We start from the raw sequence: 20446 nt of genomic DNA, 5'->3' as shown, positions 1-20446 counted from the left end.
TTGAGAGTTAAACACATAAATAGCGTACGTGTAAAAGTTGAGGGGGAAATTTTAAAGGGGTATTCATGTTCACACGCATATATGTGTTTGTATGGATGAGGCTTTGGAGCTAATCACGCACGCATACTCACATACACAGCACCTATCTGCCACCCACAGTAACTGACCTGGGTTAAATATGTAATGACTGCTTGTCCCACACTCAGGATTAATGGGCTGTGGAAAGTAGATAAAGGCACATCATTACCTCACACACACAGAGACACACACACACATCCTCAAGAAACTTCATTTAAAGTTGGAATGTTGTGATTTATCTTTGAGCTACACTACAGTGTCCATTAAGATATTTTACATCTCTGAGGGGATATTTTGTTTTTAGCAGATTATTGTACTGTGCTTTTGGTGGTTTGCCAGCAAAGTAAACAGTGTGTAAAAGATTGGAAAATCCAATAATGCGGTATAATACAAAAATAATTACAGAAAAACTGAAAGGTTATTCCGACTGTGGTCCCAGGGGAAAAGATAACAGCATACTTTAAAATCAATTAATTTCTGTCAGCAATACTAAAAAAATGAAAATTCTTCCTTTCTACACAATGAGCTGATGTAAAACCTAGATGAAAATCGGATGCATTTATTTTTTATTTATTGATATTACACAGCATGTTATCTGACAGTTTTCAAAAGAAATCTTGCCATGTAGATTCAATTATAAAATGATATTCAAAATGCCACCCTCATTTCATACCATCTGCCCAATTCACTGTCTTAACTTCAGTTCACGGCTTTCACCACTTGTCAACAGCAATTCCTCCATTATTGTGCAGTAAATGTGATTTTTACAACTACAACAAAAAGTTTGCTCTAGAGGGGGATAATGTTTAAAATATTATTATTATCATTATTATTAGTATTATTATTACTACTACAAATTGATAAGAAAAAAACTACTAATTAATAAAAAGAAGGTATGATGTAAAATATCTAACAGAGATTGGTATTGACCTCTCATGAATAGTCTATTCTAAATAAAGGCCTTGCCACAGCACAATGATTATATAAAAATGCTAAAAAAATGTTCAAATCAACTTACAGTTACTTTATGTGTACATTTTTACCTGGGTCTTTAGAATATACAGATGCTGTTAATAATAATCAATGATAAGCCTACATCCATGCCCTGTTTAGTATCTTTCATCATTTGCCGGCTCACATCAGAGTTTGTAAAATGCATTTTATTCCTGAGTATGATAGTTCTATGGTTCCTGCCAGAAGGAAAAATGCACAGTTAACTACTCCTCTTATCTTAAATCTTTGATCTTCAGCCCACATTCATCACATTTCCATGCACACATGCACAAACACACACACACAGTCAGTAGGCTATGCACACACAGGTTTATTCTGTGCTGATTCATTTGTCCCTGTAGACGTGGTGTGTGCATAATCTCTTTTAATAATACATAACAGAAAGAAAGCTACTTCTTCCATTATTAACATTTGGGTGCTAGGGGATACCCATGGTTTATTGTACATCATAAGCTGATATGCGGCATGGTCTCCCATACGCACACAACTGCAGACTCTTGTGGAAATTCATTCTCAGATATGCGCATTGATATGCATATATATTCACAAACACTGATATGATTGCTGATATGAACAAAGAACACTGTCGTGACCGGGAGGTATTTGATTGCAGATGAGCATGTGTAATTAATTCAGGAGATGATGATGATGATGGCTGTCTCCTTGTACAACATCTTCTGATCATAAAGAGCGTGAGAAAAAGTGAGCGGAGGTGACAGTCTAAGAAATTTTAGAGGAGGACCTCGGAATATGGCCTTTCAACTGATTATACATCCCTGTGCTTTTTAAGCAGCCCATATTTATTTGATTAATTAACACAATTAGAGATGCATTATACAATGGATAATCTATATTGACTCTTAAATGTTTCTGTAGAATAAATCAGCCATAGCCTAAGCATATACTATTCACAACAGATTTTTCTATGCGGAATAAAGAAAAAGGAGGAAAGAGCAAAAGTTCTGCAAATGCTTTTCTGCATGATGAGCCAAAAAGTGAAGGCTAACGTGACAAATAAATACAACCTCTTGCCTGAGATATTCAAGAAGAACGTTATATATATCTATCTATCTATCTATCTATCTATCTATCTCTATATATATATATATATATATATATATATATATATATATATATATATATATATATATATATATATATTAGGGGTGCAACGATACACAAAATTCACGGTTCGGTTCGGTTCGATACTTTGGTGTCACGGTTCGATATTTTTTCGATACAAAAAAATGTTCATGCATTTTTAATTTGTCATTTATTAAAATTATAAATATATATTTTAACTCAAAAGTACAGTTTTTAAATTTAACCCTAACTCTTGTGCGTGTTTTTTATTTTGACAGCGAATGCGCACCTGCGGACCACTTATGTGCAGCCCTGGTTATTTAGCTCATCATATTGCAGCCACAGAAATTATTTTGTCCATGAAACCATAAAGCTGCACTTTCTTTTTGCCTTATAGTCTGATTTGTCATAACTTCTCCGTTTTGTGGTAAGCTTTTCTTTGGCTGTCACTTCTTCACCCTGACCTGTCTTATTTGGCTCAGCAGAACTGAAATGCTTTTACACGCGCACTCACATAATTTCAGCGATTCTCTGCGCGATCAACCTCTCACATGTTTAAGCTTGCTGCGGGAGATTTCACTTGTCATGTTTGCATAGTAAGCTAACGATTAATAAGACGATGTCAGAGGAATTGGTGCACAAATTATCATCACTCACAGATCAGTGCTGTCGCTCTCTATACACAGTTCGCACGATTGCAAAGTGAAAGCAAAAAAACAAGCGCAAATTCAAACGCGACTTCAATATGTCACATATTGACAGTGGCTCACCGATGCCAATGACATAATTACCCAGCTACATTTCTGAAAGAATGCAAAAGCATTGACATATATTTTTCCTACAATAGCCCGACGGGCAGGGAAGAGATAGAATTTTGGTAGCCCGACTGAAAAAAATCGCTAGCTCCGGGACGTCGGGCTAGCGATATTGCGAGCCCTGTATCTGATTGAGGAATCACTCATCTTTGGAAAAGAGAGTTTATTACAGAGAAATGGCTCTTTCCAAAATAAAAGCTATACTATCCGCTTCTTCTGGGCTATATTCTCAGCAGCATAAGGAGAATCATGTGCTAACAGCTGTCTAAATGACTCGGCTAAAGTTAGTAGCATGCTTGCTTTTTTTTGTCTGCTTCCACTTGTCTTTGCACTAGGATGATGTCGGCGTAAATGTGCAGTCATATTCGTTGTGTTCCCACTAGTGCTTTCAGGTTAATCTCGTTGAAATGACCTTAACGCCACAACACGGCAAATCTCCGTTAACGAGCTACCGCCGATCGCTCCGTGCATGGGGCTAGACGGCCAACACGTTAACGAGCTAACTGCGCTAACACACTAGTTCTCACCAATGTAATTGAGCATTGCATGGCACATCCAACATACTGTTTTACTTTAGTCCATGACTCGCTTACCTTCAGGGTCATACGTCACATGAAAACCAAAATAATTCCAAACGCCAGAACTGAATGAGAGTGGTGGAGGTCCATGTTAAAAGGAGAGCTTAACTTCTGTCTCGCTAGCTTGCCCTGCGCTCTTCCTTCTGACTATGCTGTCTGTGTTGAGCGCTCAGTGGATCTGCGCTGGACAGTGCAGCCTAGGCGGAGTAGTCGAACACAGACAGCATCGTCAGAAGGAAAATTGATAAAATAAATTACAAATGTTGTATTGTTCGATACATATGCGTACCGAACCGAAAGCACTGTATCGAACGGTTCAATATCGATACGAATATCGTTGCACCCCTAATATATATATATATATATATATATATATATATATATAAATCAAGGTTTCAGTGCATATAATCTAGTTTTTGAGTGGTGGGTGGAGGAATTTTGCTTCCTCTTTTGCAAATGAAACATAAGAATTACATTCCAATATAATGCAATAATGTTATGGCATGCATTTTGTTGTATCTAACATTTTTATGAATTCACTGGATGCTATTATAGAAAAAATATCTAGAGAGAAGAAAATTGTAACAAATATTGATAATTTATTGGTTTTCTACACCAGCAGAAAGACTCCTTTATATGCCAGTAGTGTGTTATTCTTTAACTTTCAAAAAAGAACAACATATAAATTGTTAAATTTCTGAAGGTGATGATGGCCCTTACATAATTGTGAGATACATTTTTTAAACATAAATGAACTCAAATGTAGCAAATTTAAGCCATAGTCAATGGTTTGAGTTAAACCTACACAGAGGGAAAGTAAACATCATCACCAACTTCCTGCTACAACAAGGCGCTTGGGAAATCTGCATGGTAGCACTGACAATGTGTTATTATTACTATTTTATTTATTATTACTGTTTGTGTATAACATGCAACTTATCTGCTGGTGTTTATCACAGCTCATTACCACGACAACGAAAAAGTCAAATCCTCTTATGCCAATGAGCTGCGTTTAGATTTACCCAAAAAAATACACATGCTGATAGGTTACACTGAGTGTTTAGATTCATCCCAATACTCTAGGGAGATTCTTACTCATTATGCTGTGGATATGTTGGCTGGTGAGTTGCTTAAACTGAGGCCAGTGCTGTGAAGCCACCAGAGAATTTATTCTTGGCTCCTTCATTACTTCTTATTTACCCAACTCAGGCAGGGACTGACTAAATCTGATAGCAGTCTGGCGACCTAGTCATTTTGGAGCTGCAAAATCAAACACATCAACATGTTTTATGCATAAACACATAAACAGAGCCACACAGGCAGCAGCCAGCACCCACACCCACACAATCCCATACACAGTCATCTGAATGATGAAAACACAGACTCAGGAGAGTAAAGGTGGACATCGCCCATGAGCCTGTCTTATGGCTAGACACGCACAGATATTGAAAAGTACACACATACACGCAGTTTTGGCTCAGATAAGCAAGAAGATGGCACCTCTCATTGAATTGATATCAATATTTGGCCAGAGAGATATTTACACTCCCCTTTAATCAGGGGGAACAGATGGCCCCAAGGTCTGTGAACTGTGTCCATCCCTTTAACCAAGCACCAAGTCCTGGCTGTGTTTACATGCAGTGAAAGAAGAGAAGGCAACAGACCGGGAAAGGGGAGATGAGTAAAGGCGAGAAAAACAATAGTGGTACCCCATTGTTTCAAGATAGACACGCTAACAATCTTAACAAGCTAATTAAGGGAACTAAGTGTAGATATGTTTCACTCAAAAATGTAATGCAAAATAACAGGCAAACTCATTAAAGTTCATCACAGTTTACAAGTGACATTTTTACAGATGACAACAAAAAAAAAATTTATGAAGGCAGTTAAAGGAATAGTGAGGTAGTAAAACAGCAGCAAAGGTCCCAGACACTATTGTATTCAGATAAATTGACTTGGTTATCGCTCTAGCTACTGCTACAGCACCTCTGGTAAAGTGTGGAGTTTTGATTTTTAGTGAATGTAGTGCTGTCATGCTTACAGGCTTAAAAGTTGTTCTAACATAAAATAAAATAAAATAAAATATATATATATATATATATATATATATATATATATGTGAAGGATTTCTATCTCTGCGCCCTGCTATTTCTTAAACGTCAGACATTGCAGACTATTTGAATATAAAAGAAACGATAACACAAAAATGAAATAATCAGATACAAAATGGCTCAGCAATCGTTCCAGTGTTCTCAGAAGAGAGAAATATCTTTTATCATTTCAAGAAAAAACAGTTAAAACCATCATGACCAGTTTTTCTGAATCAGTTTATCAGCACATAGATTTGCATATAAAATTTCTTGGTAAAACATGAAAGATAGGAACATTACTTATCACAGACATTTGGCTTACACCTACACTTCCATGGTGGAAGCTTAAGCAAAATCCTGAGTTCATCATTACTATATTTGCCACCTGAAACTTTCTCATTTTTGACATACTGTAAGTGCACCACAGTATATAACAAGCTCTAAAAAAAAGAAGATATTTTAATGTCATTAGTACACAAGTAGAATTTATGGACGGAGATCATTCCTGATGATGAGACCCAAATGCCTAACTTTGGTCACCATATTTAAAACGTTTTGTCCCAAACTGAATGAGGTAAGAGGCTGAAGATGTGGGCCAGATCGCTCTCTCGGGCTGACTCTGCTGGGTACAATGACGTTCTGTCAATGTTTGCTGTGCGGCAGGCAGGATGCAGGACCCAAACGCACGACTCATACACGGGAAATTTGATTGCAAGCAGCAGCTTTATTGCTCGAAATCACTACTACAAATACAAAATAAATCTTAAAACTAGAAACAAGAAAACCCAAACTAAAACACACCAGAAAATAAACCAGGAAAAGAGACCTAGGAATTATGGAGGGAAGAAACACGACATAGTGAGGGTACGACGCCACAGTGACACTGAGACATGACTGACTCGGGAACAGAGAGAGCATAGAGACAAGGGTGACTAGACATGAGTCGAGGGACCAGGACGGGCACCGAGAAAACATGGGAGCAGAGGCTAAACACAGGCTAAGAAAAATACAAAGAAAAGAAGAACTAAGATCACTAAGCACAAACGAAAGATAAGCAAAACCAGGAATATAAATAATCAAAGAATATTAAACCAAGATTTAAAACACAAATACTGGGTTGCAGACCCAGTACCGTGACACACCTGACTAATACTGTGATGGTCTCCCTTTTGCTGCCAAAACAGTCGTTACCCAGAAAGTTCGACACACCTGAAGGCATCCTCGGCACCAAGAAGTTGGCAACAACCCCCCTTAAGTCATCTAAGTTTCGAGTTGAGGTCACCATGGATCTGACTCGTTTGTTACATGCAGACTGCAGGACACAAGGTTTCCCAACAGCATATTGCCTAAACTACAACACTGACTCCACTGGCATGGGCTCTATAGTGTGTCCAGGTGCCAGGTGTTCCCCAGGTAAGTGACACACACACCTGGCCATCATGTGATGTAAAAAAAAAAAAAGGGATTCGTCAGACCAGGTCATTGTCTCCATTGCTCCTATGTCCAGTTCTGATGCGTCCATTGTTGGTGCTTTCAGTGGTGGACAAGGGTCAACATGGGCCCCCTCTGTATGGTTTGTGGCTGTGCAACAAACTGCTAGATCTGAGGGTGTTTCTATCAGAACCAGCATTAGCTTTGTTGACTAAGTGAGAAACTAATCTACTGGATGGGTTCAAACCAGCCAGTCGTCTAGCTCTCACAATCTGGCTCTTGTAGGACTTGCACAAATTCTCACGCTTGCCCATATTTTCTACTTCTAACACATCAACTTTGAGGACAAAATGTTTACTTGCTCCCGACTAAATCCCACTAACAGGTACCATGATGAAGAGATGGTCATAATGTTATGCTTGATCGTTGTAAAGTCTTGTCTCCTGTTCTTGGAAACCTCTTTCAGAGCACTGATGCACAAATCATTGTTGTGCTTACTTTTAAAATCTAATTGCCGTGGTTGTTATATATTATCAAAGCCAAACCCAAATAATTTGTTCTAATATTATTGACAGTATGTAAGCCAAAGCAACTGGCCTGTAAAAACACTTAGTTTTCAATGCTGAATATTTTACCAGTTTTGCCTTTGACTGGAGGCACCAACAGAGCATTTAACACAGTTCAATAGGATGCCATCTTTAATAATCCAGGAAAGCACAATGCAAGTGATACTGAGATTCTTCTCCAGGCAAATGGCAGACGTTTAACTGTTATTCCATAATGGCCACGTGTTTGGTTACTGCCAAGTTCTCAGCAGTGCAGCTCACTTCCTCCAGCCTAATAACAACACAGATATTGTTTGAAACCTGAACAACATTGAACTTATCGCTTAACACAGTTGAAAAGACCCCTGTAATGCTTTCTTCACCTTTAAACAATATTTTCAGCCTCAGTGACCCCATCGATACTGGATGGCAAAGGCATTGTTACGATTTGCTTCTTTCCAAAATTCATTAAAAAATGTCTGCAGCAGCTATTTGGCCATGGACTTAGCCCTCATGGTCTGCCCATTTCTTTTAATAAACCACACAGATTATTTAAATCTTGCATTTGCACATTTCTCTTGTTCTAATTCTGGTTCATGTCTAGCTTTACTGGATAAAACCCAGTTTTTAGAGGTTTTTTGGCTTGAATCAGAATCAGAATCAGAATACTTTATTGATCCCTGGGGGAAATTATTTTTTGTTACAGTGCTCCATTTTAAACCAACATTAAGACAAGACAGACAATACGCTAACTAAGAATAGTACAATATATACATATATATACATACATACATACATAAGTCACTTATAAATAAATATTTGGAAAAGAAACATGTGTAGTTGTAGCAGCAAACAGTGTGTTAAGTGGATGCGTTGTACAGGGAGATGGCCACAGGCAGGAATGATTTCCTGTGTCGTTCAGTGGTGCTTTTCGGTAATCTCAGTCTCTCACTGAACGAGCTCCTGTGACTGACCAACATGTCATGGAGTGGGTGGGAGGTGTTATCCAACATTGTCTTTATCTTGGACAGCATCCGCCTCTCCGACACCACCTTGAGGGAGTCCAGCTCCATCCCCACAACATTGCTGGCCTTACGGATCAGTTTATTAAGTCTGTTGGCATCTGCGACCCTCAGCCTGCTCCCCCAGCATGCAACAGCATAGAGGATCGCACTGGCCACAACAGACTCATAGAAAATCCTCAGCATTTTCTGGCAGATGTTGAAGGACCTCAGTCGCCTCAAAAAATAGAGACGACTCTGGCCCTTCCTGTAAAGTGCTGTGGTGTTTTTAGCCCAGTCCAGTTTATTGTCAATGTGTACTCCAAGGTATTTATAGTCCTCCACAATGTCAACACTGACCCCCTGGATTGAAACAGGGGTCAAGTGTTTCCTGGTCTTCCTGAAGTCCACGATCAGTTCCTTGGTCTTTGCCACGTTGAGCTGCAGATGATTCTGCTCACACCACGTGACAAAGGAGTCGACCACAGCCCGGTACTCTGTCTCATCATCCCTGCTGATGCATCCAACCACCGCAGAGTCATCAGAAAACTTCTGAAGATGGCAGGTCTCTGTGCAGTGGCTGAAGTCTGTGGTGTAGAGGGTGAAGAGGAAGGGGGAGAGGACAGTCCCCTGTGGTGCCCCTGTGTTGCTAATCACCTTGTCAGACACACACTGTGGGAGACGTACATATTGTGGTCTTCCTGTCAGGTAATCAACAATCCAGGACACCAGAGAAGCATATAGAGTTTGTATATAGAGTTCAAAAGCATATTTATTCCACTCTGGATTGGGATTAACTGTTTTACGGAAGAGTGCTTCATTGGCATTATTTAAACATTTTAAAATATAGATCATTATTATGGCTGGTTCTTACCATTAAAGTTTTCACACATAATATCTAATATCTATCTAATATCTAATGGTATATTGCTATTACTTAAGCTCTTATCAATCAGTAAATTGTAAAGCCATAGATCATTTTCTTGTAGAGTTTGTTCTGAACACTTCCTGTTCATTACATGAAATGTAAATGTATTCACGCATCAAGGATTTAATCTCTGGATGCCTTCATATTCTCTGTCTTTTTCTCTTTGCATGTACATATGTGCATGTGTGTGCCATCTGCCCTAAGGAGTTACACTCAAAGAAGGAATTTCATGTTTCCATCCTTTCTCAAAGCACCCGCTCACACTTGGTTGACAGTTGCTTTGAGGTATTTGCCGCTTCACACAAGCTCACAAGCCAGACCAGACCGATTTCCAGACCTCACACACATGAACACACGAATACACAAATGCACACAAATAGATGCCAACACACACTAATCCTAGCTGGGATGTTGAAATTGCAGTAATACAATTCTATAGAATTGCTCAAGATGGCAAAATTGCATAAATGCAACTTGGGAGAAAACCTTTTCACCGTTCCGGGGATTAAATCTTCCCTCTAAGCCCAGATCAAATATCTGATTGTTCAGCCTGCTGCTGCTTCAAGGTGAAGCCCAATACACATACACACATAAATGCATACACACATTTTGATGATATAGATTAATCCATTAGATTTTTTTTGGCCTCATATTCCATATTCTCAACTTCCATTGCAATATATTTCTCTCACTGCAACAAGAAAGCTTTAATTGCACCTGCAATTAAACGTAAGCCAATATCTCTGAACAAAATCCTCTTTAGTTGGTATAATACAGGTATCTTAATGCCTGTATAGAGGAGGAGGAGGTGGAGAAAAGTAGGATTTAATGAGGCAGAGATGATTAGAGTTATTTCTCATGAAAAAACCTCATAGATTTAACACTTGTCTCTTTGTCCGTCTCTCCAAGTCTCCCTTTTCATGGCTTCTTTTGTCTGTATTTCTATTGCTGATTTTTTTCTCCCCATATAATTGTATCTTTGCTTTCTGCATTGTCTAACTGCTACACAAATCCTTATATTTGGTATATAATAATGAACATTTATTGGAACAACAGACACTACCATTCTTGGGCAGGAGACAAAACGTGTAGTCTTCCTGTTCCATATTTTATTACCCTGAGAAGTTAATGCACTAACATACATGTGCCCTCCATAATAATGTTAAGTGTTCAGTTAATTCTACAAGACTAAGAAGAAGAAGAGTTCTGGCTAAGAAGGCTAGACAGCAATTTCCAATTCTGTAACTCTCATTATTCAGGCTTAATAGAAATATATATATATTTTTCCCATTTTCATATCAGCACCAAGCTAAATTACACCACAGATTAAACCCAGAACAGAGTATGAGGTCATAAGAAATAGGTCAGCTCTGTTTACCCTATTAAACCAATAGGCAATTGCATCATTGATTTTAGATTTTTAACTTCTGCTGGGGGGGATGTGACTGTCACAGGGCAATAAACTACTGTACTCAAAAAGGGACTAAATTAAATATTAGACAAAAATAACGCAAGTAAACACACACAAAAAAAACAGTTTCTAAGTGAAGGTGTTTTTCTTATTAAGGGGGAAAAATCCAACCCTACATGTCCCTGTGTGAAAAAGCAATTGCCCTCTGGACCAACTGACTGGTTGGACCACCCTTAGCAGCAACAACTGCAATCAAGTATTTGCAATAACTGGCAATGATAAAAAATAAAAATAAAAATAAAAAAAATTAAAAAACAGCAGTACTGGAAGAGATTCAAGGTCCAGTAAAGCAGAAATTGGTGAAATGTAAATTAGTTACATGTAGTTACAATATGGGTGTCTAAAGGAGTCTATGCATTCAAAATCAATACAACTAAGTCTTACTAACAGCACGTATCCTCTAAGGTACACTTGTACTTGCACATATTTTTTCAAGTCATTAGCAGTTAGGTTTTTCAGAAATCTAAGAGAAGTTGCCTCTTTCTCTTTTTTTCTACAGGACTGAATTTGTCTCAGTCTTAATGTAAATCCACATCAATTTAGGTGAAGTCAAGTCTTTTTTTTTATCTCTTTCTAGACTAGTAATTCTCTTTTTCTCTGAAGATAGTTCTTCGAGTCCCTAGTTATATGTTTTGGGTCGGTGACTTTTTTGGGGAATGACTGGACATCATCTGCTTGTCAAACGATGCCATGTTGATAAGCTCCTATAGTGTGCATTAATCCTGTTGTATTTTTAAAGTGTCGCATTGCTGTGTATCTTGTTTTATTTCATATAAACAATCCCCTAAAATCCCCTAAAACTGATCATTATTGTATTCTCTATCTTTTTATTACCACTATTCCTCTGCAGCACACCTTTAAGCTTAGTTCTTAAATTCTTACAGTGTAGCTACAGCCCATGGGTTCATGGTTTGCCAGAAACCAAATATTTGAAAGGTTTAGAAAAGAGTCACTCCAAGGCTAACTAAGATCTCAATGGTAACATGAAGCTTGGGATCTGGAATTTCTTAAATTGAGTCATCCAAACCACAAAGCAGCATATTAATGACTAACCTTGTGTTTTGGATGAATCATCTCAGATTTCTCTTGATTGATGTTAAGTCCGTTGTCAGTGTCCTTTCCCTGCCATATGACTACATTTGTTTCTGCCCAGTCTCGTGTTGACTTTTATTAAGAGGAAAAAAGTTTATCCTTAACCTCCATCTTCGCTCTGCTAAAGTCTTTATATTAACCTAACCATAGCTCTGTAGGTAGCCATGGGGTTCCACACCATTATATGCCTACTGATCGTCTTTACCATGTTTCATTATTGTCCACAGACCACTTATTGTTGTTAAGTCCTTCAGCTAATACATTACCTTCCTTAAAGGGCAACCTGGATTTTATTCTGTTTTTTTTTTTTATTCATATATAATATATATATAATATTTCTTGGAAATAAATGTTTGAAAAGCTGATGGATGATTTATGTTTAAGAGAAGAAGGCTAAAATTCAGATGACAAATTGAATTGCGGCTCTCTTAAAAACACAATACACATCACACTGTGTTAAGTAACTGAGAAGACTCTATGCTCTCTGTCTCTGTCCAGTAGTAGATGGTAGTGAGTTTGAGTCCTGTTTTCTTTTTTTTTCAAGTATCTGTAAGTAATTGTGAGTAATAATTCATCACAATGAATTACTGTGTGTCCCAGTAGCACAAACTTGGGCCTTACAGAGCATTAAGTCTACAGCTTTTCATGACAGGAAGAAGAAGTTTTTTTTTTTCATGCCCGGGTGAATTTTGTGCATGTGAGGTGATGGGACACTGCTGCATCTGCCACAAACAAAACATGCGTGGTGCTCATTTTAGAAAGAAGGATTATGTTAGAGATATGATTGAGTTCTGGATGGGATCTCGGAGCAAGGACTGTGCAGCATTGATAGCTGGTGCTGTTTCTTCTCCTTCACTCATAATTGTAAAGCTGTGTGTCGTATGCATACTGATTTTTCAATCATCTTCAAGGTCAAAGCTACTGTTTGCCTCTATATTTCTACTATGTAACATTGACCTTGCACAGTTTCACTTTCTTTATGTAACCAGGTTCTAGGTTTTTGAGCAGGGGCTTTAACTTTGTCAGAAATACAGCTTTTATCTTGTTTAGATTAGATTAAAAAGAAAAACTTAATTGAGGAAAATTCACTTAGGATCTAACTAACTAAGATCTAAATAACTCCAGATTTTGAATTTTCAGTCCAAAGCAGCTGGTCCCATTTTCCACAACACGATTTGTGTGTGTTTCTTGGTTTTGCTGCCGTTGGTTATTAGGCTGCACAAAAGTCCTTTGTTAACCTCACTTCTCCAGACTTTATATAGTCCTAAACTGGGTTTCCACAATTTACCCAACTCCAAGGACCGCTATCTAGCAAGTGGCCTGTTATCTTGCTGCTTCTTCAACAACAGAGCATATTTCACGATTTGCAAACAACAGTGCAATCCAAAATATTTTTGCTTACTGACAGAAAAGGTATGCAAATAACACACATATAGCAACAAATTTAAATACATCTACACAGCCATGATGCACAGTACGAATGTGGGTGTAACAACATGGAGAGTGGCAGGAAACTAAGTTCCCTACTGAGAGAAATAATGAACAGGTGTCCAATGTACAAGCTTCAATTAGTGTGTGTGCATGCGTGTTGGCATGTCTGCTTGTGTCTCTTCATATGGATGCTTTTTTAGTGTCCCAGCATTTGCTAACAAATTCTCCTCTCAAGTCTGAGGGAGTGCAGGCCTGTTGTATTGTTCTTGACAATGAGGCAGGGTGACCTAAACTTCCCATTCACATTCCAAACATGATTAGTATGCAGTCAAAACAAAGGCAAATAGACTATAAAGACTGTCACAGAGTCAGAATTAACAACCAGTATGACAGAGCAGTCACCTAACAGTGGAAAGATTGACAGCCTTTGATTGCATTATTATGCATCAATCACATATTCATCTCCATACACAACTTATTCCAATGAAAAAGAGAGATATACATTCATACAAACACAAATGCTACACAACCTGGCACATGCACATACAATAAAAAGGACACTAAGCATCCACGTAACGTCAAATGCAAACACAATTATGCAGACTCAGTTGCTTTCATACTTCTGTGTCTCTGCCTTCTGCCTCTTGTACCTCCACCTATATTCTGTGATCAGCTAAGTTCTGATGCCAGAGTACTAGTAGTGGATTGGCAAAGTTCCCCAGTGCATCAGGCTAGAATTTAGCCAAATACTGACACCTGACAAATTGTTGTTGGCACTGGTACCAAGAGACTAAAAGAGAAAACTAATAGTGTCTGTAAATCAGTTTTTTGTGGGCCATTTTTGTGTATACACTTCAGTTTCTGTTAAATCTGCCAATATATGGTCTTTGAGTTTATATCTAAAGGTAAAAAACATGGAGGTGTATTTATGTAAGCCGTATAGGATGCAGGCATCATTATTACTGCTTCAGTCTGTATCTCTATAGCAATACATTTTTAATACCTATCCAGCTCTCAACAGGGATAAGATATGTAGGAAAGAGGATTATGAAATGGTGGTAAATTATAAATCAGGGATGTTCAAAGTCATCACATTACATTTTGTAATTACCTCTTTAATTATTTATTAAATCCAAGATTGTCCACACACACATGGACGAAACTGAACATGGGGGCGTTTTTGAAGTACTTAGCAAAGGGACAAATTGAGGTGACACGTTTTAAAAACACACTCAAACAGGCACATGGAGGCTCCTCTGGTCAAATTGAGATGTTGAACTATCTTGACAGAGAAAATAAATTGAAGAAGACTCAGAAATTATTTTGGAAAAAGTTTGTTGCAGGTCTCCATTTAATTACTCTCCCTTGGGATAATCTTGATAACCCATAACAAAATTAAATTACTTTTTCCAATTGACTTTGCCAGTTTGGATCTGGGGACTGATGTCCAGCAGTGAAAATGCTATTCAGTACCAGCTTAGGGGACTTCCTTGGTCTTGCTAAACTCCTGCAGTCGGCAGGTCTTCTTATATTAAAGGAAAGTTAATGTATGACTCTTTGCAACTGTATGAACAGCTGTTCAGAGAGATTGCTTTTTTTGGCCTATATTGGACCTCGTGAAAAAATTCACTGAATTCCGATATAAAATGTATTATGATCCAAGTTACCGTGTACTCTGTGTCTGCTTCCCATTAAACCCACAAGTTTTATTCTTTTAACCACCAGGATCCGACATTTTACACATTTCACTGGTTTACTCCTCTCATTAAGTTTTATAGCAATCATTTCAGTTAATAAGCTGTAAATCATGAAGCAATTTTCTGCTCCAATAGAAGAAAAAACAGAAAAAGGAGTGTGTTCCTCTCGTATCACAATGACGTTATGGGTGATGTCAAATTATCCGCATTATGTAGGTGTGTTGGAACAGACTTGATGGACTTTCATGAACTTTTGATTAAGAGCTTGAAAGTTCAGGTTACTGTATCTCCTTTTCTGAGCTATAGAGCATATCACTAATTCAGATTTTCCAGATACATATAAGGCATGGAATAAATTAAGACATGGGTCGTTAAAGAGGTGGATGTACTGTAGTTGGAAAGAGTCAAAGGTTTAATGGGTAAAGCGCTTAAGAAATTATAAAGTAAACCCAGGCTGGCTTTAATACATCCCAAAATGGAAGGCATCAAAAATGATAAAAATGTCACTTAATCAAGGTTTTCAGATGTTGCTCACCTTTAAGTTTTTCTTAAATCTTACTCCATTTATGGGGAATTAAAGAGTAAAAGTAACTGAGTATGTTAAAAGAGAAAAAAAACTGTATGAAACCATTTGGATTTCTAAAGGAAGCTGCACAAATTCCAACAAATTGCCGGGCCCTAGGGAGTCACGGTTGGTTGAGACTGAAGAATACAAGTTGAAAAATGAATGAGAAATTTGGATGTGGAGTGAGAAAGAGGTGAGCTTACAAGCACACTCCAGCCTACTCCTCATCTCTGCTTGAGGCCAACAGCTTCAGGCAACATTAGCCGCTACAAGCAGAAAAGCCCCAAATCTCTGACTCAAGTAGGATTGTGGGTAATGTACGTGGGATGTTTAGACAAGAAAAAATAATTAATGGTATGAAAAGATTTTTTATTTTATTTTGTCAGTCAGTTTTGATTTTTTATGCACAGTGTCACTGCTTCTTACACTACATCTGGCACTGATATAGAGCAATGCAAAATATTTTGTAATACACTGAATGAAATAGTTACAAAAGCACAATACAAAAACAATTCTGATTTCCAGTCTACTTAGTAAAGGTCTATATCTCCTATTTATTGATAACAACAGCATCACTAGTAGATGTACATTTACGTTTAAATAAAAAACAGGCATTACTTCTGCACACACAAAATAGTACTTTTGTTATTGGAGGGCAAATAGAGAAAAAACCCTAATAAGGAAAAAATACTATATGTTTTGCTATTGCAGCTAAAGTAGAATTACTAAAACAAGTCCAGAAGGACTTGAACAGCACTTTTCTTTTTTGTTGTTTTTAATACCAATTCCTAATGCAGTGCAGTACATTATTAGTTGGGCTATCATATTATCATGTTATGGGCGATCTGGCAGCATCCAAAATCCCATTTAATTTAATGAATTATGAGACAGATAACAACGTAACCAGTAGCTTCAAAACATCGTTAAAAATACCCTCAAATCAGTTATTATTCAAAACAGTCTCTAACATATTTATTCATCTTCCTCTCTTGCCTCCTTTTTTACTGTCAATTTCTAGGAGTGAAATTATCTTTCCCATGTTGCTGTCTGTGTTTATTGTGCTATGGTGTGTTGATATCTGTGCATTCCCGTATTATCCTTCTGTGTTACACATTTCGATGTTTGTTTTTTTTCCTCGCTACCCTGACCTGTCTCCCCAATGTGATGTTTGTGTATTGTATGTACGGTCGGCAAGGTCTGTCATCTCGGTTGTGGGCAAAAGACCTGCAACTGACAAATAAAGGCTATCTCATCTCATCTCATCATCCATTAACACATTCAATAATATACTCTACAGAAATACTGTACTTTGAAATGGCATCAGGTAAGCAGAAGTGTAGCACATGTTGGCACATGAAACCTAAACAAGAGCGTGAAGAATCTGCAACCGATGTCTCGAAGCATTCACTTCCAGAGAATAGACCCAGTTATTACTATCTTACAGTCTGAGGCTCATTTTCACCTCATTTTGTTTCAGCTTGTCACTCCACATGAACAGTCAAAACATAGGGTTTTCGGAGCTCATAATTTGTGGCAGATAACAGCTAGTGGCAGGTGGCTATTAGTCCTAATAAATTATGAATCAGCTTTATCACACTTACTGTCTGTCTCCCGCAGGAAATATTTCATTCTTGGGTGGCTGCGCCTTTAGACTGTACACATTTGTGTATGTAAAAGGTAATTTTTTATTCACTGAGTGATGGTATAATTGTGCATGTTTTTCCTGTCTGTTTGAATTCCTTTAAATCTTAAAGTGTGTTTGAAAAGTTGTCATTGTGAATGTTGGTGTTACACGTGTCATGAATCTAAACTGAAGGTTGCAGCTTGACCCGGCTGAAATTGCACGTGTATATCTGCATGCCTTTGTTAGGCTGAGAACCTAGACGGCAATGGCTGTCTCCTTGAGGGAAATTCTGATTGTGTATGATAAAGACAAATGAGCTGACAGCAAAGAGCTTTTCTCAAACCACTAGACAATATACACGCCTCCATCTATTCTCTAATACAGACACACACATTATATATACACAAACACACACAAATGACACATTTACCTTGTGCTAACCAGAGTCCATGAGAGAAGAGCAAGGTGGGCTCATATAAAGGTCTAATTAGAAGACACAGTTAAAAGCACGGGGGGAAAGTACTAGCACTGAATGTTAAACTTGTTTTCCACTGAGACCTTACTCCGTTTACTTTGTTTTTTTCCCTCAATGCCATTTTCATTTTTAATCAAAGTCAAAACAATATTTGTGGCATTGTAAATGCAGTGAAATGGTCTGTACAGATGTTTGTGCCTGCTGCATTTAATCTCAGAGACCTGACTTTGATATGTTCCATCAAATTTCATTTCGATGATCTGATACTTGCTCACATTCAGAAAACCACAGATGAACAAACAGGACAAGAAATATAATAACCAAAATGGGCATCAGCATGTTGGCATACACAGTGGAATTGCTGTATTATTAGAACAAAGTCAAAAGCATTAGTCAGATTCAAACACTGGCATAGGTGCCTCTACCTTTTTCTCCTCGATTCTACAATTTAATTTTTGAATAGATGTATTCTTTTCACCATCAAAGGTATTCTGGGGGTCCACAGGCCCACAGCTGTATTTTCACAGCTACAGTAGTTGGATAGAGGCTATTATGAGCTGAGAAAGAGGCAAATGGGAATTATGGAGATACATAAGAGTTCCCTCATGTAGGATGGAGCACATATGATGGCAGCAACAAAAAAAAGGCAATAGTGAAAGAGAGACAATGGCATCCCAGTCTTCTAAATATGCAGTCAGATTTTCTCTGGTACTGACTACGCTCAGCAGCGCTCAAACCTATGTCCATCACTCCTCTGTCCATTTGCCCGTTTGCCATTCTGTTTATTTTCTGATACACTGTGGGGAAAAATGTAGGTATCGAGTGGCATCAGATGATAATTCTACAGTTCAATGGCAAATGCTATCTGTCGGCTAAATTGATATCATCACTGGGGGGAAATTGCTATGGGAAGGTAGATACAGCTGCACAAAAATCGCCTCACAGAAATACGCACACACACATGGATTGAAGTGATTGCTCACTCAGCTCAACCCTGACCTCCGCAGTAATATCTGGTCCTCCTGCCGCCCACTTTCTCACCATGGAGACGTCAATCACAGGGTTGCATGGCGAGAAGGTTAGAGATTGTCTGTCAGTTCCACAACTTTAACTGCCTACAGGCACCAAGCGTGTACAGACATGCAATGTCGCTCACACCACCCAGCATGCTCACGTTGGCTTTTCCAGGGCCCAAATGCAAAATGTGCAGATTCCCAACTAAGACAGTGTATACAGTGCATGATTTTAACTCGCTACACCACCGTAGTGGCTTTCACATTAAACATTTATTGTATGGTTGAGTGCAGATTTTCAGCTTTAATTCAAGGGCTTTAACAAAAACATTTTATTTTGCTGTTTAGGAGTTAAAGCAGCAGGTTCAAAATTAATAAAACGAATAATATAATTTTATTGTATGGTTAAGTATGGTTTTTAATACATGGATGAAAATCCTTTGCAGTCAACGATTGCCTGAATATCACATTTCTTTATCTTGAGAAATTCTTGGGTTGCTTTTGCTGTATCCTTTGGGTCATTAACCCAATTGTGCAGCATTTGCCTGAATCTGAAAAGAGAGTATAGCCCTGTGTACATCAGATTTCTATCTGGAGCCACGTCATGAGTAAACACTAATGATTCAGTTCCTCAGGCTATTCATGCCACAACATTGTCTCCATTTTTGACAGATAATGTTTTGTCTGTCATGAGCTGTTCCTTTCTATCTCCCTATTTTGTTTCCCTCACCAATCTGTTAATCTTGTTACAGTTACTCTTTTCATCTATCCAAAAATTTTATTTTAAACTGGACACACTCCTTAGATGTTTTCTGACTTTTGGTAATGATATGCCTTCCTTCTTGAGAGTTTTCTTGACTTGGCTTTGTGTTGCGGAGGGTTTTTATTAAATACTTCTCAGTTATCCGTGCTAATTGTCTTGTATGGTCTTTGGTGCATTTTGGTGCTGCTGAGCTGCACAATGCATTGTTTCTTCTGACTTAAAAGAACTATATGTATACTTAGAACTAAGGATAATTAGTCTACCCGAGTATGAGCATTCTCATATTGCACGCTCTTCTGGTATAAATACCAGTTTATGTGTATAATGAATTCAGGCTTTTTGAGTGCACACATTATTTTTCTGTCTGGTGCTTGGTGTCCATGGTATGATTTTTCTGTCAGAAACAATTACAGAACTTCATAAAAAACTACATTACATACAAATAGCACTGAAACTACAAAACACTAAACTAAAGCTAAACATTTTCAAACTAAAAAAAAAGCTAAATTGAAACACGAAACTCCACTCTGGAAACCAACTGAAACTAAACTAAATTAACAACGTGCAAAAAAAGTCCAAAATAAAAAAAAAAAAAATAATTACAAAATACAAAACTCTAAATACCCATACAAACAAATGGAGATATTTCCTAATGTACAGAAAACGTTTGGGGCATTAAAAACAATTTTTAACTTTGAGTAATAAAGATTTTTTGTTTTTGCTTATTAAAAAGACATTGCAGTAACAATAAA

At 37.8% G+C, this 20446-nt stretch overlaps 1 protein-coding gene across 3 annotated transcripts in view; it reads right to left on the bottom strand.

Moving 5' to 3' along the window:
• LOC309688276 (uncharacterized protein) overlaps positions 1 to 3781 on the bottom strand; it is a 46881-nt gene extending 43100 nt beyond the window's left edge. For all 3 annotated transcript variants that reach the window (XR_014271031.1, XM_082503875.1, XM_082503874.1), the window contains exon 1: positions 3584 to 3781. Coding sequence is in view for 2 of the 3 variants with exons in the window: in XM_082503875.1 (XP_082360001.1) it covers positions 3584 to 3595 (12 nt within the window). In the remaining variant the exon portion in view is untranslated. The remainder of the gene's footprint in view (positions 1 to 3583) is intronic.
• Between the last annotated feature and the right edge of the window lie 16665 nt (positions 3782 to 20446).

This window comes from Aulonocara stuartgranti (assembly GCF_965226115.1).
Source record: "Aulonocara stuartgranti genome assembly, chromosome: 14".
Lineage (NCBI taxonomy): Eukaryota > Metazoa > Chordata > Actinopteri > Cichliformes > Cichlidae > Aulonocara > Aulonocara stuartgranti.
Note: the sequence above shows the minus strand (reverse complement) of the source record. Positions and strands in the feature narration are given on the sequence as shown.